This window comes from Alosa sapidissima, chromosome 8, assembly GCF_018492685.1.
Source record: "Alosa sapidissima isolate fAloSap1 chromosome 8, fAloSap1.pri, whole genome shotgun sequence".
Taxonomy (NCBI): Eukaryota; Metazoa; Chordata; class Actinopteri; order Clupeiformes; family Clupeidae; genus Alosa; species Alosa sapidissima.
In genome coordinates this window covers 31,837,329-31,854,828 of record NC_055964.1, presented here as the reverse complement: position 1 = coordinate 31,854,828, position 17,500 = coordinate 31,837,329, and the positions used below count along the sequence as shown (strand labels likewise).

General features: G+C 48.3%; 2 protein-coding genes across 3 annotated transcripts in view; both read right to left on the bottom strand.

Moving 5' to 3' along the window:
- atp2a2a (ATPase sarcoplasmic/endoplasmic reticulum Ca2+ transporting 2a) overlaps positions 1–4,834 on the bottom strand; it is a 40,275-nt gene extending 35,441 nt beyond the window's left edge. For both annotated transcript variants that reach the window (XM_042101549.1, XM_042101550.1), the window contains exons 1-4: positions 4,281–4,834; positions 3,553–3,570; positions 3,384–3,466; positions 715–819 (exon numbers count right to left, since the gene is read on the bottom strand). In XM_042101549.1, the coding sequence (XP_041957483.1) occupies positions 715–819; positions 3,384–3,466; positions 3,553–3,570; positions 4,281–4,398 (324 nt within the window). In that variant the 5' untranslated portion in view covers positions 4,399–4,834. The remainder of the gene's footprint in view (positions 1–714; positions 820–3,383; positions 3,467–3,552; positions 3,571–4,280) is intronic.
- A 2,462-nt stretch (positions 4,835–7,296) lies between these two features.
- The window catches only part of ift81 (intraflagellar transport 81 homolog), a 39,951-nt gene continuing 29,747 nt past the window's right edge, over positions 7,297–17,500 (bottom strand). The window contains exons 13-18 of the mRNA XM_042101551.1: positions 15,401–15,490; positions 12,649–12,735; positions 12,026–12,097; positions 11,139–11,224; positions 10,578–10,623; positions 7,297–8,280 (exon numbers count right to left, since the gene is read on the bottom strand). Coding sequence (XP_041957485.1) covers positions 8,098–8,280; positions 10,578–10,623; positions 11,139–11,224; positions 12,026–12,097; positions 12,649–12,735; positions 15,401–15,490 — 564 coding nt within the window. The 3' untranslated portion in view covers positions 7,297–8,097. The remainder of the gene's footprint in view (positions 8,281–10,577; positions 10,624–11,138; positions 11,225–12,025; positions 12,098–12,648; positions 12,736–15,400; positions 15,491–17,500) is intronic.

Genomic DNA, 17,500 nt, shown 5'->3' with positions numbered 1-17,500 from the left:
TGTCTGTGTGTGTGTGTGTGTGTGTGTGTGTGTGTGTGTGTGTGTGTGCGCATGTGTGTGTCTGTCTGAGAGCAAATGGCAAAAGGGGCAGAGCCTGACAAGCAAAATGTGCTTAAAAGGGGAGGAATGGTAGAGAGGGAGGGTGTCTGTGTGTGTGTGTCTGTGTGTGTGTGTGTGTGTGTGTGTGTGTGTGTGTGTGTGTGTGTGTGTGTGTGTGTGTGTGTGTGTGGCTGTACTGTTAATAGAATTGGGAAGTGTTGCTATGAAACCAAACTTTGCAAAAAAATGTAGTGAATGACCCAGTTCCATGCAGAGCTTGTTTCTGTTTGGGGAGGTAGTGTTTGGTATTCATCATTAAACACAAGGAGAGGAGAACAGTTACAGAATCAGTCTCCCTTACAGCTAACCATCCTAAACATGCACTGCACGGCAGAGCAGAGGCTTCATCTGGGAGAGATTGAAGCCCATTAAGCATGTAGTTCCAAGAACATTTTATTTCATTCAATTCAATGCTCACATCCACACACACACACACACACACACACACCATAAAAGTGACACATGAAAAGACAATGTGTTGCAAAAGATAGACTTGTTTACACTTCCCCACACTATGTCACCATATCTCATTGTTTTGTTTACTACACTGTACAGCAGAGGTAAACCATACCGCTTTAACTATTAACTAATTGTAAATAAAACAGGCTGCCTTACCTGCCACACGCCGACGATGGCATTGGCAATGAGAATGAGTAAGATCACAAATGGCTCCACGAAGGCTGTGATGGTCTCCTCACCTTCCTCAAACCAGGCCAGAACCTACAGTGCACCAGTGGACGACAGGAAGAGCCTTTAATTCACACGACAGGAAGAGCCTTTCATTCACACGACAGGAAGAGCCTTGAATTCACATGACAGAAGAGCATTTAATTCACACAACAGGAAGAGCATTGACAGGAAGAGCATTTAATTCACACGATAGGAAATGCCTTTAATTCACACGATAGGAAATGCCTTTAATTCACACGATAGGAAGAGCCTTTAATTCACAGATAGGAAGAGCCATTTACTTCACAAGACAGGAAGAGCCTTAAATTCACATGGTCATCATTATGGACAGTGTGATGAGACACTGATGGGTTCTCATGAGAAACACTCTTCATACAACATTGTTTCATTGGCTGTGGTTTGTTAGAAAGGCTGTGAACATGAGAGACTGCTAAGGATCCCCATACCCCCCCCCCCCCCCCACTCACACACATCCTAAGGGACACTTCCCTGCAAACTACTTGCCCCACTAATCCACTCAAGACATAAGGGTCGTTCACACCAGGAATGATATCTACAAAGGCAAAAAATATCGCTCTATAACGTCCACTGAGAAATGATTTCAACAGGAAGAACGATATCGTTGGTGATCACTTTCAGAGCTATTTTGAGGTCGATAAAAAGCTGATAGCCTATCAGAATCCATCAAAGGAACTTTCCTTATCGTTGGTCAGTATGGACGCTTTCATCGTTATAGTTGTAGTTATCTTTATAATTATTGTTCCTGGTGTGAACGAGCCTTTCCACCGGAGACTGTGCGAGCTGCTGAGCATGACTGTGTTACTTCGTGTTCCACAGCAGATCCTCCTCAGAGGGCTGCACACATTTCTCTGTGCAGAACCGGTGAGTTAGCGCGTCTGGCAGAGGAGTTGGACTTCACTGCTGTCCTCTCCTCGACAGAAATAACCGGTGAGTTAGCGCGTCTGGCAGAGGAGTTGGACTCCACTGCCGTCCTCTCCTCGACAGAAATAAAAGCCAGAACACTCTCCGGGACGGGCCTCTGTTGAGCGCCGGTCGCTCTTGAACATGACCTCGCGCTGTTACATAAGCAGCGTGCTGCTAACACACACACACACAGAACACAGAAAAAAACTCAAAACTGCTCAGATAAACTGGGAGAACAAAACAAGACAGAGCTGTTGCTCGGAGCCATGTTTCGATTCGGAGTCTGTTTTAGCCGTGAACATGCCGTCTTTCTCCCACTGAAAGCTCGGGGGGGGGGAGGGGGGGGGGGGTTAAGGTTACTGCTGCCCAACAGCAAAGGCATCCAGACAAGGCGAGCTATCGCAGCGTGTTCCGGCGAGAACCACAGAGGACAAAAACGTGAGCGGAACACGTTGTGATGCCTGGTGGGGGACCGTGACACAGTGAAGGCCTGGGGAGGGGAGGGGAGGGGAGGGGACTGGTGCCTGCTTTAACTGGTATCCTCCCACTTAGGGTCCCAGGCAGACCTAATTTGGCCAGGAGACATGCCCTCACCTCTGGGCCCCTGCGCGCGAGCTGTCAAACAACAGACACCAACACCTCCGTATCAGCCAGCTGGGCATGGCATACCTCTCTCGGGCCCAACCTCACCAACCCCTCGTCCAGTCTCCAACCCCGGAGCCCCCACCCTCCACACCACCCGTCCCAACCCCAACCCATCACCCAGTCTCCACCCAAAAGCTCTCACCCCCCCAATCCCAACCCATCACCCAGTCTCCACCTGGTCTCACCCCCCCAATCCCAACCCATCACCCAGTCTCCACCCAAAAGCCCCCAACCCCTCACCTAGTCTCCACCCAAAAGCCCTGTGCTGTATGCCCTCCTTAGGACACTCACTGCGGTCTGTTATCTAATGTGTGTTCATTTCCTCATCTCTGCACCGCTCACCGCTGTATCCTTTGTGTAGCAATCTGACTACATTAATTAAGTAGGAGAAGAAAAAAGCACACACTCTCACACACACACACACACACACTTAAAGCCGCTCTAATTTTTAGCTTACGCTGGCAATTAACACGGGCGGCCTCTGAAACCAAGTGGAAAGCCTTCAGCCCTTGAGCCTGCCAGGCTGCCAGACTTCACATTAACGTCTTGTTTGGCAGATAGTGACAGCCACCCAATCCCAGCGACTGCTGCGTTCATCATTCCTAAGGAGTCTAGCTTTCTCAGCTGTTTGCCCCCTTGCTCTGGGTGTGTAACCCCAGACGACGTGTAAAGACACAAGATGCTTACGGCCTGTCCACAATTTCCCTGCGGCCCGTGCCAGGCAGGCCACTTAGGGTGGGAAGCATGCCTATTAGCGACCTCGTTGACTTGGGGACATGGGGCCAAGGCGTTTAGGAACTTATGCCAAACAACTTCTGAGATGCCTGAAATATATGTCCATTCTCAAACACCCTCAAGTCATTTAGCAGCCACTTACACTTGTTTGAGAATCTCACAAGGATTAAAAGCTAAATAAATGTATCTGTGGTCGTTCCTCACCCACACAACTGCACTATTTGTAGGCCTACTGCATTTAATCTGTTAAAAAATGAGAAGTCATCATTTAATTCATTTAGTAAACTTACAAATGAAATGCAGGCTGCCAGAAGAAGAATTCGCACCAGCAAGTCTTCAAACTGTTCAATGATAAGCTCCCATATGGATTTTCCTGTGAGACAAATGAACAAACCTTAGACTTTTTTCCGAACAGAAATTAAGATGAGTATTTGTATTAGAGAGGGCAAATCTGTATACCTTCCTCGGCGGGCAGTTCTGCAGGCGAGTCAGTCAACAGACATCAACACAGATACAAGAAAAAAAACCGAGACATTATTTCAGGACTTATTTAAACACAAACAAGACATCATAAAAAAACGTCAGCATAAATTACCAGTCGTACAGTTTGTAACATATTATCTTATGTACGATGCGTCATCAATCAAAATGTAACAGCTACATTGCAACAATGTATCGTTCTTATAATTATGGTTTGACACTTTAGAGGGTGACGGTGTGGCAAATCGACACGATTTGAACAGAAAGGTCACCTTGACTGTCGAAATGAGCAGACAGCAGCTTACAGCGTCAGAAAGACTATTTTACATGTCCAGTTAAATAAGAGATTTTAACAACTTAAAGTCCAGACGTTTAACCATAACGGTCCCCGGCTATTCCGAGCTTCATGACCAGGGAGAATCCCACAGCAGCCCACACGGCCCCTAAGAATAGGCTACTATTCCTGGACAGCAGCTACCTTCGAGCGTCACCGTCACAGTGTTATCATTTTAAGACAAAAACGTTCTTCTTAGCCACAAACCCAGGAGAAGACATGAGAATGTATATGATGACGTCAGCCTTTCAGACGCCGGTTACTGTATATGGCTGGTGCACAACTGTTAACCAACACATCGCTCCGGCCTGTGACAGACCGCGCATGCAATGCATATCAGCAAGTAGACAAGCGAACGTTGCGAAACACCTACCATTCGGTCCATACTTCTCCCTCTGTCGTTTCACCTGGTCTAAGGCAAGTCCGGTGCTCTCGTTGACGTTAAAATAGCTATAAACTTCCTCAACACTCTTTATGTGAGCGCAATCCATGATTAATGATCGCCCTCTACGGACACTTCAACTTTGTTTAAAAAAAAAAGATCCCCAAGTGTCAACAAACCCCCTTTTCAACAGACGCAGGAAAATGCTAAACGTAAGATCTGCATCTATATTCAGAAGACGTGCGATGAGGTAAGGCTGAGCACATATGGAGAGCAAAACTTGGTAGGTTGAGACTCGCTACCCAAGATGGTAAAAACCCTCTTTTCCTCCAGGTATTTTCCCGACCAAATGCAAAAAGGCAAAATACTGCGACAGGCAAGTCACCACTGCGGTTTCTTCTTAAGTCCCAAACAAGTGGGAGCGGGATGTGATACCAATCGCCCCTGCTCAGAACATTACATTCACACTATCCAAGCCTATTGCGCGGCTGGAAGGTGACGGTCTGCCTCTCCGTGGTGCAGCTACCGGCCAGTGGTAACTTAAAGCGCCGTTTATTCTTGTTTTATCGAATGCGCCTCACTACCGCCTCTCCTGTCCAGAACTGCGTATGGACTGCGCTTATTGGATGGCCATCCAGAACGGGACAAAGCTTATTGGGCAGCTGTCCGGAAACATCTTTGCCTTCCTGCACTCACAGACCTTTTGGAAAGCCGCGATCAGTTCATTTGTCTGTATAGGCTTCCTCTAGATCCCCCGGCGCCTGGCGCACTTGACACATGCACAGGCAAGCCCTTATGAGACAGGCTGTGCTGTTTCTAGTCTTACTCTGATACTTGACCAAGTGCCAAGAGGAAACTGAAATGTTCAGCTAGATTTCAATACATGTATTTTGCCTTTCTGTTGCATATGGCAATATGGAAAATCCAAGTTTATAGTATAGTATAGTAAATATACTCTCTAATTGCCTACTTCAGCAACTTAATAACACAGGTGTGCTGCTACTTAGTACCAGAACACATCTGTGAAAGTGAATTAAACTATTGTTATTATTATTATAAGATGGTCTCTTAGATAGGCTAAATTGTGATTGCGTAAATTACTGTTTTCTAATGAGCCTCTGGAAAACGCTAGGGGCCTACCTTTCAACTGCCTTTGCGAAATGCAAACGTAGCCTTCATGATGGAAATGCCTAATGGGGGGGGGGGGGGGGCACTGTTGCCCTAATCTCAAAAGTATAGGTACACACTGCTTGGGTGCCACATTACATATCGCTGGCCAGTGATGGGTCCCCTGTAGATTTCCCTTGAGCTCAGACTACAGATTCAGCGCGCAAATTCTCTCTCTGTGCCAGAGTAGAGGCCCTGCTGGCACCTGCAGTGGGCTACCTTCAATCCTGTAAGGACGCGGAGATAAGGTAGATAACATCGGCAACCTTAAACCTGCTGTGTGTGGGCTGCGCGACATCTACAGGCTTCCAGAAAGGCAAGCGAGTCTTCCCCGGGGCGATGTGAACAAAACATTTACATAACTACAACAGTAGGCTATCCATCTCTTGAAACCACACAAAACCCACAAGATCTGTAAGGTGGGAGGAGCGGTCCTGCACCCCCCAAGTGCAATGAGGGCCCTGGGAAACTGATATAACATGTTGAAAGAGGTATGATGCTCACAGTAATACTCAATTTCTTCCACTAGCCAATTTCATGTCTGGTAAATAAATAAGCGCATAAATCATACGGGTGTACTCTTACAAAGGACATCTGACGCGTGGGATAGCTGTGGCTTGAAGCCTACCAATGCGGGGGAGGCCTGCCTGCCTGCACTTCCACTGGCCTCAGGTGCCGATCAAGCCATCTCTCAGTAAGTCTAGGGGAAAGGAGGAAGACTAGGCCAGACAGACACCTGCTTGAGGCGGGTCATCGGGTTAAGACGCTGCCAGTCGGCGAATTAATGAGGGCAGCACTTCCGTGACCCTTCAACAAGACACGCCAATATCATCTGTTAACGCGCCTTAATAAGACCCCTGGTGCGACACCCCGTCTTCCCGGGCGGCGAGAACCTGAGACAGCTCGGGGTTGAAGGCGAGCTGCCTCCGAGAGAATTCACCGGCCGCTCCAGCTGGCGCACCAATCACCAACCGCGGCTGTCAACGGGAGATTGAGTTACGCATCACAGAGAGAGCGAGAGTGTGGAGGCGAGGCCGCCGGGGTGGAGGCCTCCTAAATTTACCCAAGCTTGCACGCGGGGAATGCGTAGCTCGTGTCCCGGCGGCGTGTTGCGCAGTTAAAGTTTACATGGAGCATCGATCAGTGCATGCTGAAAACCCGCGCTGCCAAAATTAGGCTCTTCACAAATGGCTGAAGATCCTCGCTTTTGTCAAAGATCTCCGGTCTCAACAGCAGATCGCGGGCATGAATCCGTGACGTGTACCACGACAGTGAAAACGCAGTAGTAATGTATTGTTATCATGAGTAGGTTCTATGTTGAAGCACACAATTATGCATGAGAACACGGAAATGATTAGCCTAATGAACGGATGTTTCAGGCGCTTGAAATAAGAATGAAACTTAATTAAAATGCCTTTAAGTATAAGTAAGTATGTATGTATAAGTATATATACTTTTTTGATCCCGTGAGGGAAATTTGGTCTCTGCATTTAACCCAATCGGTGAATTAGTGAAACACAAACAGCACACAGTGAACACACAGTGAGGTGAAGCTCACACTAATCCCGGCGCAGTGAGCTGCCTGCTACAATGGCAGCGCTCGGGGAGCAGTGAGGGGTTAGGTGCCTTGCTCAAGGGCACTTCAGCCGTGGCCCACTGGTCGGGGCTCGAACCGGCAACCCTCCGGTTACAAGTCCAGAGTGCTAACCAGTGGGCCATGGCTGCCCACTTTACTGCTTCTGTGTAGGGAAATGAAAGAAGAATTAAAGAACAGACAATTATTAATAGGCCTACAGTTTTGGCACTGGATTGGAAATGAGCAAGCAGTCATGCCACTGGATTACTTGTAAGCTCTTTATTTGATAACTGTTTAAATACAAAATACAACATATTCTGGCAGAAGTAACGAGTCTGGCAGAAGTAACGAGAGCAGGAAGTAGTATTTAATTCAGGTAGGAGAAAGAAAGAGGGGGGGGGGGCAGTGGTCATCTCCAGGCCCTCTCCCCCAAACTCAGAGTCCCGCCAAATTCCAAAATTGGACAGCTCCTCTTCCCAAGGTCATCACTGTTGTTTCCTAAAATAGCCTGCCGAGCAGCTCTGCTGTGTGTGTCTGTGTGTGTGTGTGTGTGTGTGTGTGTGTGTGTGTGTGTGTGTGTGTGTGTGAGAGAGCGGAGCAGGCGGAGGACGCGGCCGGAGGTGAGCGTCCGGCGAAGGGTTAACCCACTTATCCGGCCGACACCTCCAGAGACGGCCTCTCCCCGTCTGAGCGTCACGCGGCACCTCGGCCGTATCCGCACCGGAAGGACTCTCCAAAGCACAGATAAAACCGCTCCCTCCCCCATTTTCTCTCTCTCCCTCTCTCTCTCTCTCACCCCCCCCCAATACCCTCCTTCATTCACGTGTGCAAAACACCATTTCACAAGGAGGGCCTTTGTATAACACAACGACGAGACGGGAAACTGATAAATGCTTTCATAGAACAGAATCAAAAGTGGATGGAGTGGATTACAACTGATAAATAAACCATGGCCATGTTAACTGTGGCAGGCGACGGACAGCAGCCATCAACAACCCCCCCCCCCCCCCCCCCCCCCCCCGTTGGGCACAGTGCTGGGCTGGCCTGGGGTGTGTGTGTGTGTGCTCAGAGCACCAGGCGGTCCTCTCCTCCCTCCTGGATGACCTGTCCGATGGAGGCCTGGCTCTGCGCGCGCAGGAAGCAGTGGCGTTTGCACTCCAGCAGCTGCTCCAGGTCCTTCCACATCTTCACCTGCTTCATGTTGGGGCCGTGGCTCTCACGCACCACCTTCTGCTGCTCACGCAGTTTCTACAGGAGAGGAGAGAGGGGGAGGAGAGATGGAGAGAGGGAGAGGGAGTGGGAGAGAGGGGGAGGAGAGATGGAGAGAGGGAGAGGGAGGGAGGAGAGATGGAGAGAGGGAGAGGGAGTGGGAGAGAGGGGGAGGAGAGATGGAGAGAGGGAGAGGGAGGGAGGAGAGATGGAGAGAGGGAGAGGGAGAAAGAGGGGGAGAAGAGAGGGAAAGGAAATGAAATAGAACGGAGGAAGGAGGAGAGAGAGGGGGAAAGAGAGGAGAGAAAGAGAGGAAGAGAGAGAAGGAGTGAGGAAGAGGAGAGGGGAGAGGGAGGAAGAGGAGAGGGGAGAGGAAGAGGAGAGAGAGAGGAAGGAGGAGAGAGAGAGGAAGAGGAGAGGAGAGAGAGAGGAAGGAGGAGAGGAGAGAGAGAGGAAGGAGGAGAGGAGAGAGAGAGGAAGGAGGAGAGAGAGGAAGAGGAGAGGAGAGAGAGAGGAAGAGGAGAGAGAGAAGAGGAGAGGGAGGAAGAGGAGAGAGAGAGGAAGAGGAGAGGAGAGAGAGAGGAAGAGGAGAGGGGAGGAGAGGAGAGAGAGAGGAAGAGGAGAGGGGAGAGAGAGGAAAGTTAAGGACAGTTACCGGTAAGTAACAAGTCAGTCAAACCATCTGTCAGAAGAAAAAAATACTTTAAATACCCACGGACATCTGTCAGAAGAAAACTGCAGAGTCACACTTTAAATACCCACGGACATTTGGCAAACAAACGCGAGATTACATTTGCAAATGTTCACAGGTGCAGCTCTAAGCAGTTTCTGTCAGTCATGGATCACTTCAGCTACCTGAAGTACTGCAGCTGATTAAACACATACTGTAAACCACAGACCAATACCGATATGAAAATGTCAAATTACGGCGACTGAAAAGAGTTCTTATACCACTAAGGTTCTCACAGTATGAAAGCTTTATATCACAGGGCCTTCATATTACAGGAAAAAGAGCTCCACCACAGCCACAATTCATTACCTCCCCCTGCTTCACCGGCGCTTATGAAAAGCTAACGACTAAGAGGAAGGAGGATGCGATCACTTTGAGTGCTTTATATGACGAGGTTAAAGGGCCAGACATGTGACACGAGAAGCCTTCACAGAATTAGGAGGCTACAGGTTCAGCATTAAGGAGGCCAACCAGATTAAGCATTAGGTGTTGAAGGCGTGTTTGATGTGGGAGTTGCCAATGGAAGGAGGGCGAGGGGAGAAGAAGCAATGTTTTTACTTACGCACAATTCTATCACTCTATTCCTTCTACCTTCTATAAATCTATCACACCCACAGCATTAGAAAAAAGTGTACTGTACATCCAATTCCCCACAGGTTCGTCCTTTTCTTGTAAAGCAGGGCAGAGGACGTTAATTAGTCTGTAGGGACAGCCATGATAGATCATTTAATGGCATCTACAGCAACAGCCATCACTGGCAAGACAAGCGACAGTCAACTTCAGAACGCAACAAGACTCTTCAGTCTGTTAATCTCCTTCAGCATAGCTATCATGTCTTCTAAACTGCCCACTGGATTTAAAGTACCGGTACTTTGCTAGTGGGGAATGACTACAACTATCTCCAGGAGGCACAGGGGTGACATATAGCGGTGAGTAAGAGCAGAAACAGGGGTGACATATAGGGGTGAGTAAGGACATAAACAGGGGTGACATATAGGGGTGAGTAAGAGCAGAAACAGGGGTGACATATAGGGGTGAGTAAGGACATAAACAGGGGTGACATATAGGGGTGAGTAAGAGCAGAAACAGGGGTGACATATAGGGGTGGATAAGGGCAGAAACAGGGGTGACATATAGGGGTGGATAAGGGCAGAAACAGGGGTGACACGTCGGGCTGAAAAGGTTCTATCAGTAACAAGTGGTGCTGAGGGCTCTGATCCAGAAGGAACTGGATCCCGCTAGTGTTCCTCCGGACGAGGGGATTGGGTCTGCTCCAAGAGTCCCTTGTGTTACCCCCCACACACCAACACCATGGCATGGAGCAGTGGGTCTCTGTTACACTGACGACTCAAATGGTTTAGCAGGAATGCTGTAGAGAACAAGCCCTTACCACACACAGATCAAACCAGTCCCTTGGGTAGGTGTGTCTCAGTCAGTGTGTGTGTGTGTGTGTGTGGTTATAGTGTGTGTGTGTGTGGTTATGGTGTGTGTGTGTGTGTGTGTGTGTGTGTGTGTGTGTGTGTGTGGGGGTTTTGGAAGAGAGCTAGTAAACACCCTGTGCTTAAGAGGGATGCACAGGGAAACCCAGAGATTGGCGCCAGCTTACCTTGCCCAAGGACTCCTGTTCCGTTATGTGCTTCATGTACTGGTCCCTAAAAACAGCACATCAGATCACAGAGAGGTCAACACACACACACACACACACACACACAGAGACATGGGCATGGAGGGACGTATAACACTCGTGAAGCGCAGCCAAATGAAACTCAAAACTCAGGGCAGTGAAAACAGGACAGGCAGCTGCATGCTAGAACAAAGCAGCAGAGTGCCTTCTGGGTGAACTCTTAACGAGCATGGGGTCAGACTGACAGCCAGTCTGTGTAAGCCAGAAGTGTGTGTGTGTGTGTGTGTGTGTGTGTGTGTGTGTGTGTGTGGTAAAAGAAGTTTCTGGATTGGATGATGTGTTAAGTAACAGGAGTTTCTGGATATTTGTGTTTATAGTGAGTATCTTTTTGTCTTATTGTAGGTGTGTGTGTGTGTGTGTGAGATAGAGAGAGAGGGGGAAAAAAAAGAGTGAACATGCAAATGTAAGGGCCTGTTTGGGCCTGTGTGTGTGTGTGTGTGTGTGTGTGTGTGTGTGTGTGTGTGTGTGTGTGTGTGTGTGTACCTGAGAGTCTTCCTTCTCTCCTGAGGATCGGAGGAGACATATGCCTTCATCTCATCAGCAGCTCTCTGCAACTGCACCTCAATTATCTGAGAAAGAACGAGAGAGAGTTTTTATCTGCATTCTTATACCAAATATGTAAGCTTTGGCAACACAATATTATGGTCATGCCAACAAAGCTCATTTGAATTGGAGAGAGAAAGAGGGAGAATGAGAGAGAGACAGACAGAAAGAATGAGAGAAAAAGAGAGAAAAGGTTAGGGCAGGTATAGACAGGTGTAGTAGGCAGTTGCAGGTGTATGCAGGTAAAGGTGTTGGTAGGTATAGACAGGTGTAGTAGGCAGTTGCAGGTGTATGCAGGTAAAGGTGTTGGTAGGTATAGACAGGTGGGCAGTTGCAGGTGTATGAAGGTAAAGGTGTTGGTAGGTATAGACAGGTGGGCAGTTGCAGGTGTATGAAGGTAAAGGTGTTGGTAGGTATAGACAGGTGTAGTGGGCAGCTGCAGGTGTATGCAGGTAAAGGTGTTGGTAGGTATAGACAGGTGTAGTGGGCAGGTGTATGCAGGTAAAGGTGTTGGTAGGTATAGACAGGTGTAGGTATGCAGGTGCCAGTATGGACAGGTAAGCGTCTGATGTGTCAGTGATTAAGGTGTAGACAGGTGTAAGTATGCAGGTGCCAGTATGGACAGGTAAGCGTCTGATGTGTCAGTGATTAAGGTGTAGACAGGTGTAGGTATGCAGGTGCCAGTATGGACAGGTAAGCGTCTGATGTGTCAGTGATTAAGGTGTAGACAGGTGTAAGTATGCAGGTGCCAGTATGGACAGGTAAGCGTCTGATGTGTCAGTGATTAAGGTGTAGACGGGTGTACACAGGTTTAGTCAGGTATTCACCTCCTTCATGCAGTTGATGTAGAAGTATCGGTTCTCCTCCTGGTCCACCTCCTCTCGTAAAGCTCGGACGTCCTAAGACACACACACACACACACACACACACACACACAACATATATGAAAATAAAATGATGTAAATACTCAAAACACTCAAACGGAGCATGAAATCACATTCTTCCATCTATTGGCTTCTTTATCAACCCCTTCATCAGAACACTGAGTCTGTTGATTAAGTGGACAGTGTGTGAAGGAAATAACGTTTCCATAGTAACAAGCTTGTAATTAATGAATTAATCAACATCTTGCATCCTCGGGACAGTGGCCTATGAGTTAATGCTTCCATCTTGGGATCCGCAGTTTGGACAGGCCCAGCATGACCTGTCAACACTTCACTTCAGCAGTCCAACTCCTCTGGTCTGGCTGCTGCCCGGCCATTCTGCTTGTGCGGATGTGTGTGTGTGTGTGTGTGTGTGTGTGTGTGTGTGTGTGTGTATGTAATGGAGAGTACTGTGGAAAGACTGTGTGGGAGTATGCGTGTATTTTAATCTTAACAAGAGGAGTGGTTGTGTGTGTGTGTGTGTGTGTGAGAGAGCGTGTGTGTGTGTGTGTGTGTGTGTGAAGCACCTGTTCTAGTTTGGACCTGTTGCTCTCCAGACCGGCAGCACAGGTGTCATACTGGCCTTTCTTCTCCTCGTACTCCTGAGTCAATTCCTGTACACAGAAACACACATGCGCACACACACACACACGCGCGCACACACACACACACACACACACACACGCACGCATGCACGCACGCACGCACACACAAGCACACAGATCATGCTTATCTTCATGCTTTCAATATGTGGAATGTAAAATCCTTGTTATTAAAGAAATGTACACATTGGATGAGTGTGTGTGTGTGATGAGAGTGTGTGTGATGAGAGTGTGTGTGTGATGAGAGTATATCAGAGTGTGTCCGCTGCAGCGCTGGGCCCTGTGGCATCAGAGTGTGTGTGTGATGAGAGTGTGTGTGTGATGAGAGTATATCAGTGTGTGTGTGTGATGAGAGTATATCAGAGCGTGTGTGTGTGATGAGAGTATATCAGTGTGTGTGTGTGATGAGACTATATCAGAGCGTGTGTGTGTGATGAGAGTATATCAGAGCGTGTGTGATGAGAGTATATCAGAGCGTGTGTGTGATGAGAGTATGACAGTGTGTGTCCGCTGCAGCGCTGGGCCCTGTGGCATCAGAGCGTGTGTGTGATGAGAGTGTGTGTGTGTGTGATGAGAGTGTGTGTGATGAGAGTGTGTGTGTGATGAGAGTGTGTGTGTGTGTGTGATGAGAGTGTGTGTGATGAGAGTGAGAGTGAGAGTGTGTGTGTGATGAGAGTGGGTGTGATGAGAGTGTGTGTGTTAGGGATCGACCGATATGTTTTTTTCAGGGCCGATACCGATATCAATTATTACCAAAACAGGAGGCTGATAACCGATATGTAAAACCAATATGTCAGTTGTCAAAAAGGGGGGTAGATAGTAAAGGCTTTATGCTGAAAAAAATGAATTCAAAATCATTTAGTTATGCAAACTTTTCTTTCTTCTTTTGATACACAATTGTCTATCAACTTGCATCACTTTGCAAGTGTAAATCCTGTGTATCATGTTAATCCAACAGCTGAGTGATAGCAATTATTTTCATAGAGTAGGCCTGCACAATGGGCTATGTGCTTGTTAAGGGACCTGTCACAAAGAGGATGCTTTGCCATCTTGTGTTTGAGTGCACGAGAGAGGGAGAGGGAGAGGAAGAGGTGCATGCGCGATGGCAAGTGTTACGGTTGAATAGTTTAACAAAACAGTTTTAAAATAGTTCTTAGGCTATTTAAGCATGCAATTTGTGTCCATGTGTAGGCTATAAGCTACACTTTTGAGAGCCTAAAAGGCACATTAATAGCTAGCTCAGGACGCGATTTTGTTCAGGTCGGATTAAATTACGGTTGGCCCTGGGTGCATGTAGTCTTTTCTGACAGTCCGTTTCAAAAAGGAGCAATTAGACTTCTTGACGTTCGCTATCGCATAATTTAGGACTTGTCTGTACTATGTCCGCCGAGGTGTCCCGTTATTCACAATTAACGAACGAGGCGGAGGCAGAGAACTCCCGACGCGCAGTTCCCGAGTTTGTGGGATAACTAGTAAACAGCATCAGTAACGTGCATCAATCGGGAATTCGCTAAATGAAGGAAGTGGGTGCTTTACTTATTGATCCGGATCAAAGAGACAATAGCTTACAAAGTGGTGTTTTTGTAACTTCAGTGTAGATGATTGTGATTCACTGCAACTTCAGCAATGTAGGCTACCTTCCTTAGCTTCGAAAAATAGCTCCGTAGGCTACAGCTGAAGCCCAGTCTGCCTCAGTGAGAATCCTAAACTTTGTCTGTGTTCAGTCTTCGATCCTGATTGGCTGCATTCGTGCTAACTAACAAATCAGACGGTGTAGTGGGCGGGACAATGCTCTTGACCACAGAGCAGCAAATTCAGGGATTGAGAGACGCTTTACAGACAAAGAAGCGTGTTTCATTCTTTATCCATTTCAATATCGGCTTATCGGTGGAAAAAATGACCGATACCAATTTTTATAAAAATGCTAAATATCGGCCCTAATAATCGGCCAGGCCGATAATTGGTCGACCCCTAGTGTGTGTGATGAGAGTGTGTGTGTGTGTGATGAGAGTGTGTGTGTGTGTGATGAGAGTGTGTGTGTGTGTGTGATGAGAGAGTGTGTGATGAGAGTGTGTGTGATGAGAGAGTGTGTGGGATGAGAGAGTGTGTGGGATGAGAGTGTGTGTGGGATGAGAGTGTGTGTGTGTGTGATGAGAGTGTGTGTGATGAGAGTGTGTGTGTGTGTGATGAGAGTGTGTGTGATGAGAGTGTGTGTGATGAGAGTGTGTGTGTGATGAGAGTTGTGTGTGATGAGAGTGTGTGTGCGTGTGATGAGTGTGTGTGTGTGATGAGAGTGTGTATGTGATGAGAGTTTGTGTGATGAGAGTGTGTGTGTGATGAGAGAGTGTGTGGGATGAGAGAGTGTGTGGGATGAGAGAGTGTGTGTGATGAGAGCGTGTGTGGGATGAGAGTGTGTGTGTGATGAGAGTGTGTGTGATGAGAGTGTGTGTGTGATGAGAGTTGTGTGTGATGAGAGTGTGTGTGTGATGAGAGTGTGTGTGCGTGTGATGAGAGTGTGTGTGTGATGAGAGTGTGTGTCTGTGATGAGAGTGTGTGTGTGTGTGATGAGAGTGTGTGTGTGATGAGAGCGTGTGTGTGTGTGTGATGAGAGTGTGTGTGTGTGATGAGAGTGTGTGTGTGTGATGAGAGTGTGTACCCGGTGGCATCATGGACTGACCTGGCACTGCTGCCGCAAGGGTCTCAGCTCCTTAATGAGGGGAGCCAGGGCCGACTTCTTCTCCACGATCACAGAGTTCAGCTTCTTCACCTGCAACACACACACACACACAGGAGGCATGTCACAACACACACACACACACACACACTCACACTCTCTGTACTTCCCTTTGATGTGACTGAGGGCTGGTTTTACTAAGCCACGCCCCTGTATCAGCGCTGCACCCTGTTCTAGAGCGGTCATGACCACAGGAGACACACACACACACACACACACACACACACACACACCACACACACACACCACACACCACACAACACACAACACACAACACACACACACACCACACACACACACACACACACACGGGTCTCCTGAGGCAACGCCAGGCCTGGGCAGTGCTACCAACATCTGCCCTTCAGGAATGTGCCCAGGAATGCCCAAAGGAGTGCCCTCACCCCCGTGCCCGCCCAGCGGAGAGTGGTGCCAGCTGGACACTACAGAGGCACCACAGACAGATTCTGCCCTGTCCTGACGGACCGGCACGCTGGGCACTGGATACAGGTCTGATGGCACCACAGAGAGGTTCTGCCCTGTCCTGACGGACCGGCACGCTGGGCACTGGATACAGGTCTGATGGCACCACAGACAGATTCTGCCCTGTCCTGAATGGACCGGCACGCTGGACACTGGATACAGGTCTGATGGCACCACAGACAGATTCTGCCCTGTCCTGACGGACCGGCACGCTGGGCACTGGATACAGGTCTGATGGCACCACAGACAGATTCTGCCCTGTCCTGAATGGACCGGCACGCTGGGCACTGGATACAGGTCTGATGGCACCACAGACAGATTCTGCCCTGTCCTGAATGGACCGGCACGCTGGGCACTGGATACAGGTCTGATGGCACCACAGAGAGGTTCTGCCCTGTCCTGACGGACCGGCACGCTGGGCACTGGATACAGGTCTGATGGCACCACAGAGAGGTTCTAGTCTGTCTGAATGGACAATGGATACGGGTCTGATGGGCTGTAACTGGTTCTGCTTGTGTGTCTTGGCTAATGGGAGGTGTTGTGTAAAACCTGAATGCTGTTTCTCTATTGGGTGAAGCCCTGGTCCTTACAAGCCAATCACACCCTCTATTTACACACATCTCAGCACAGAGTCGGTCAAGAAGAGGGCAGATAGAAGGATAGAAGAGGGGGATAGAGAGATAGAAGAGGGGGATAGAGATAGAAGAGGAGGATGGAGAGATAGAAGAGGGACAATAAAGGGATAGAAGAGGGGGATAGAGATAGAAGAGGAGGATGGATAGATAGAAGAGGGGGATAGAGGGATAGAAGAGGGGGATAGAGGGATAGAAGAGGGACAATAAAGGGATAGAAGAGGGGGATAGAGATAGAAGAGGGCCGATAGAGGGATAGAAGACAGAGAGATAGAAGAGGGGGATAGAGAGATAGAAGAGGGCAGATAGAGGGATAGAAGAGGGGGATAGAGGGATAGAAGAGGGACGATAAAGGGATAGAAGAGGGGGATAGAGATAGAAGAGGAGGATGGAGAGATAGAAGAGGGACAATACAGGGATAGAAGAGGGGGATAGAGATAGAAGAGGAGGATGGAGAGATAGAAGAGGGGGATAGAGGGATAGAAGAGGGACAATAAAGGGATAGAAGAGGAGGATGGAGAGATAGAAGAGGGCCGATAGAGGGATAGAAGACAGAGAGATAGAAGAGGGGGATATAGAGATAGAAGAGGGCAGATAGAGGGATAGAAGAGGGGGGTAGAGGGATAGAAGAGGGACGATAAAGGGATAGAAGAGGGGGATAGAGATAGAAGAGGAGGATGGAGAGATAGAAGAGGGCCGATAGAGAGATAGCCACAAGATACAACCAAATTCAAAGCTCCTCACTCACCAACAGCCTAAATGTTTTAGGCCAGTTTACCAGTTGAAGGTTAAGGCAAATTACAGGCACACTAAAAAACTAAACACAGTGTAATGTTGCACTTGGTTAATCCAGGCCCAGACTAGACTACTAAACACAGTGTAATCTTGCACTTGGATTAAGACCAGGCCCAAACTAGACTACTAAACACAG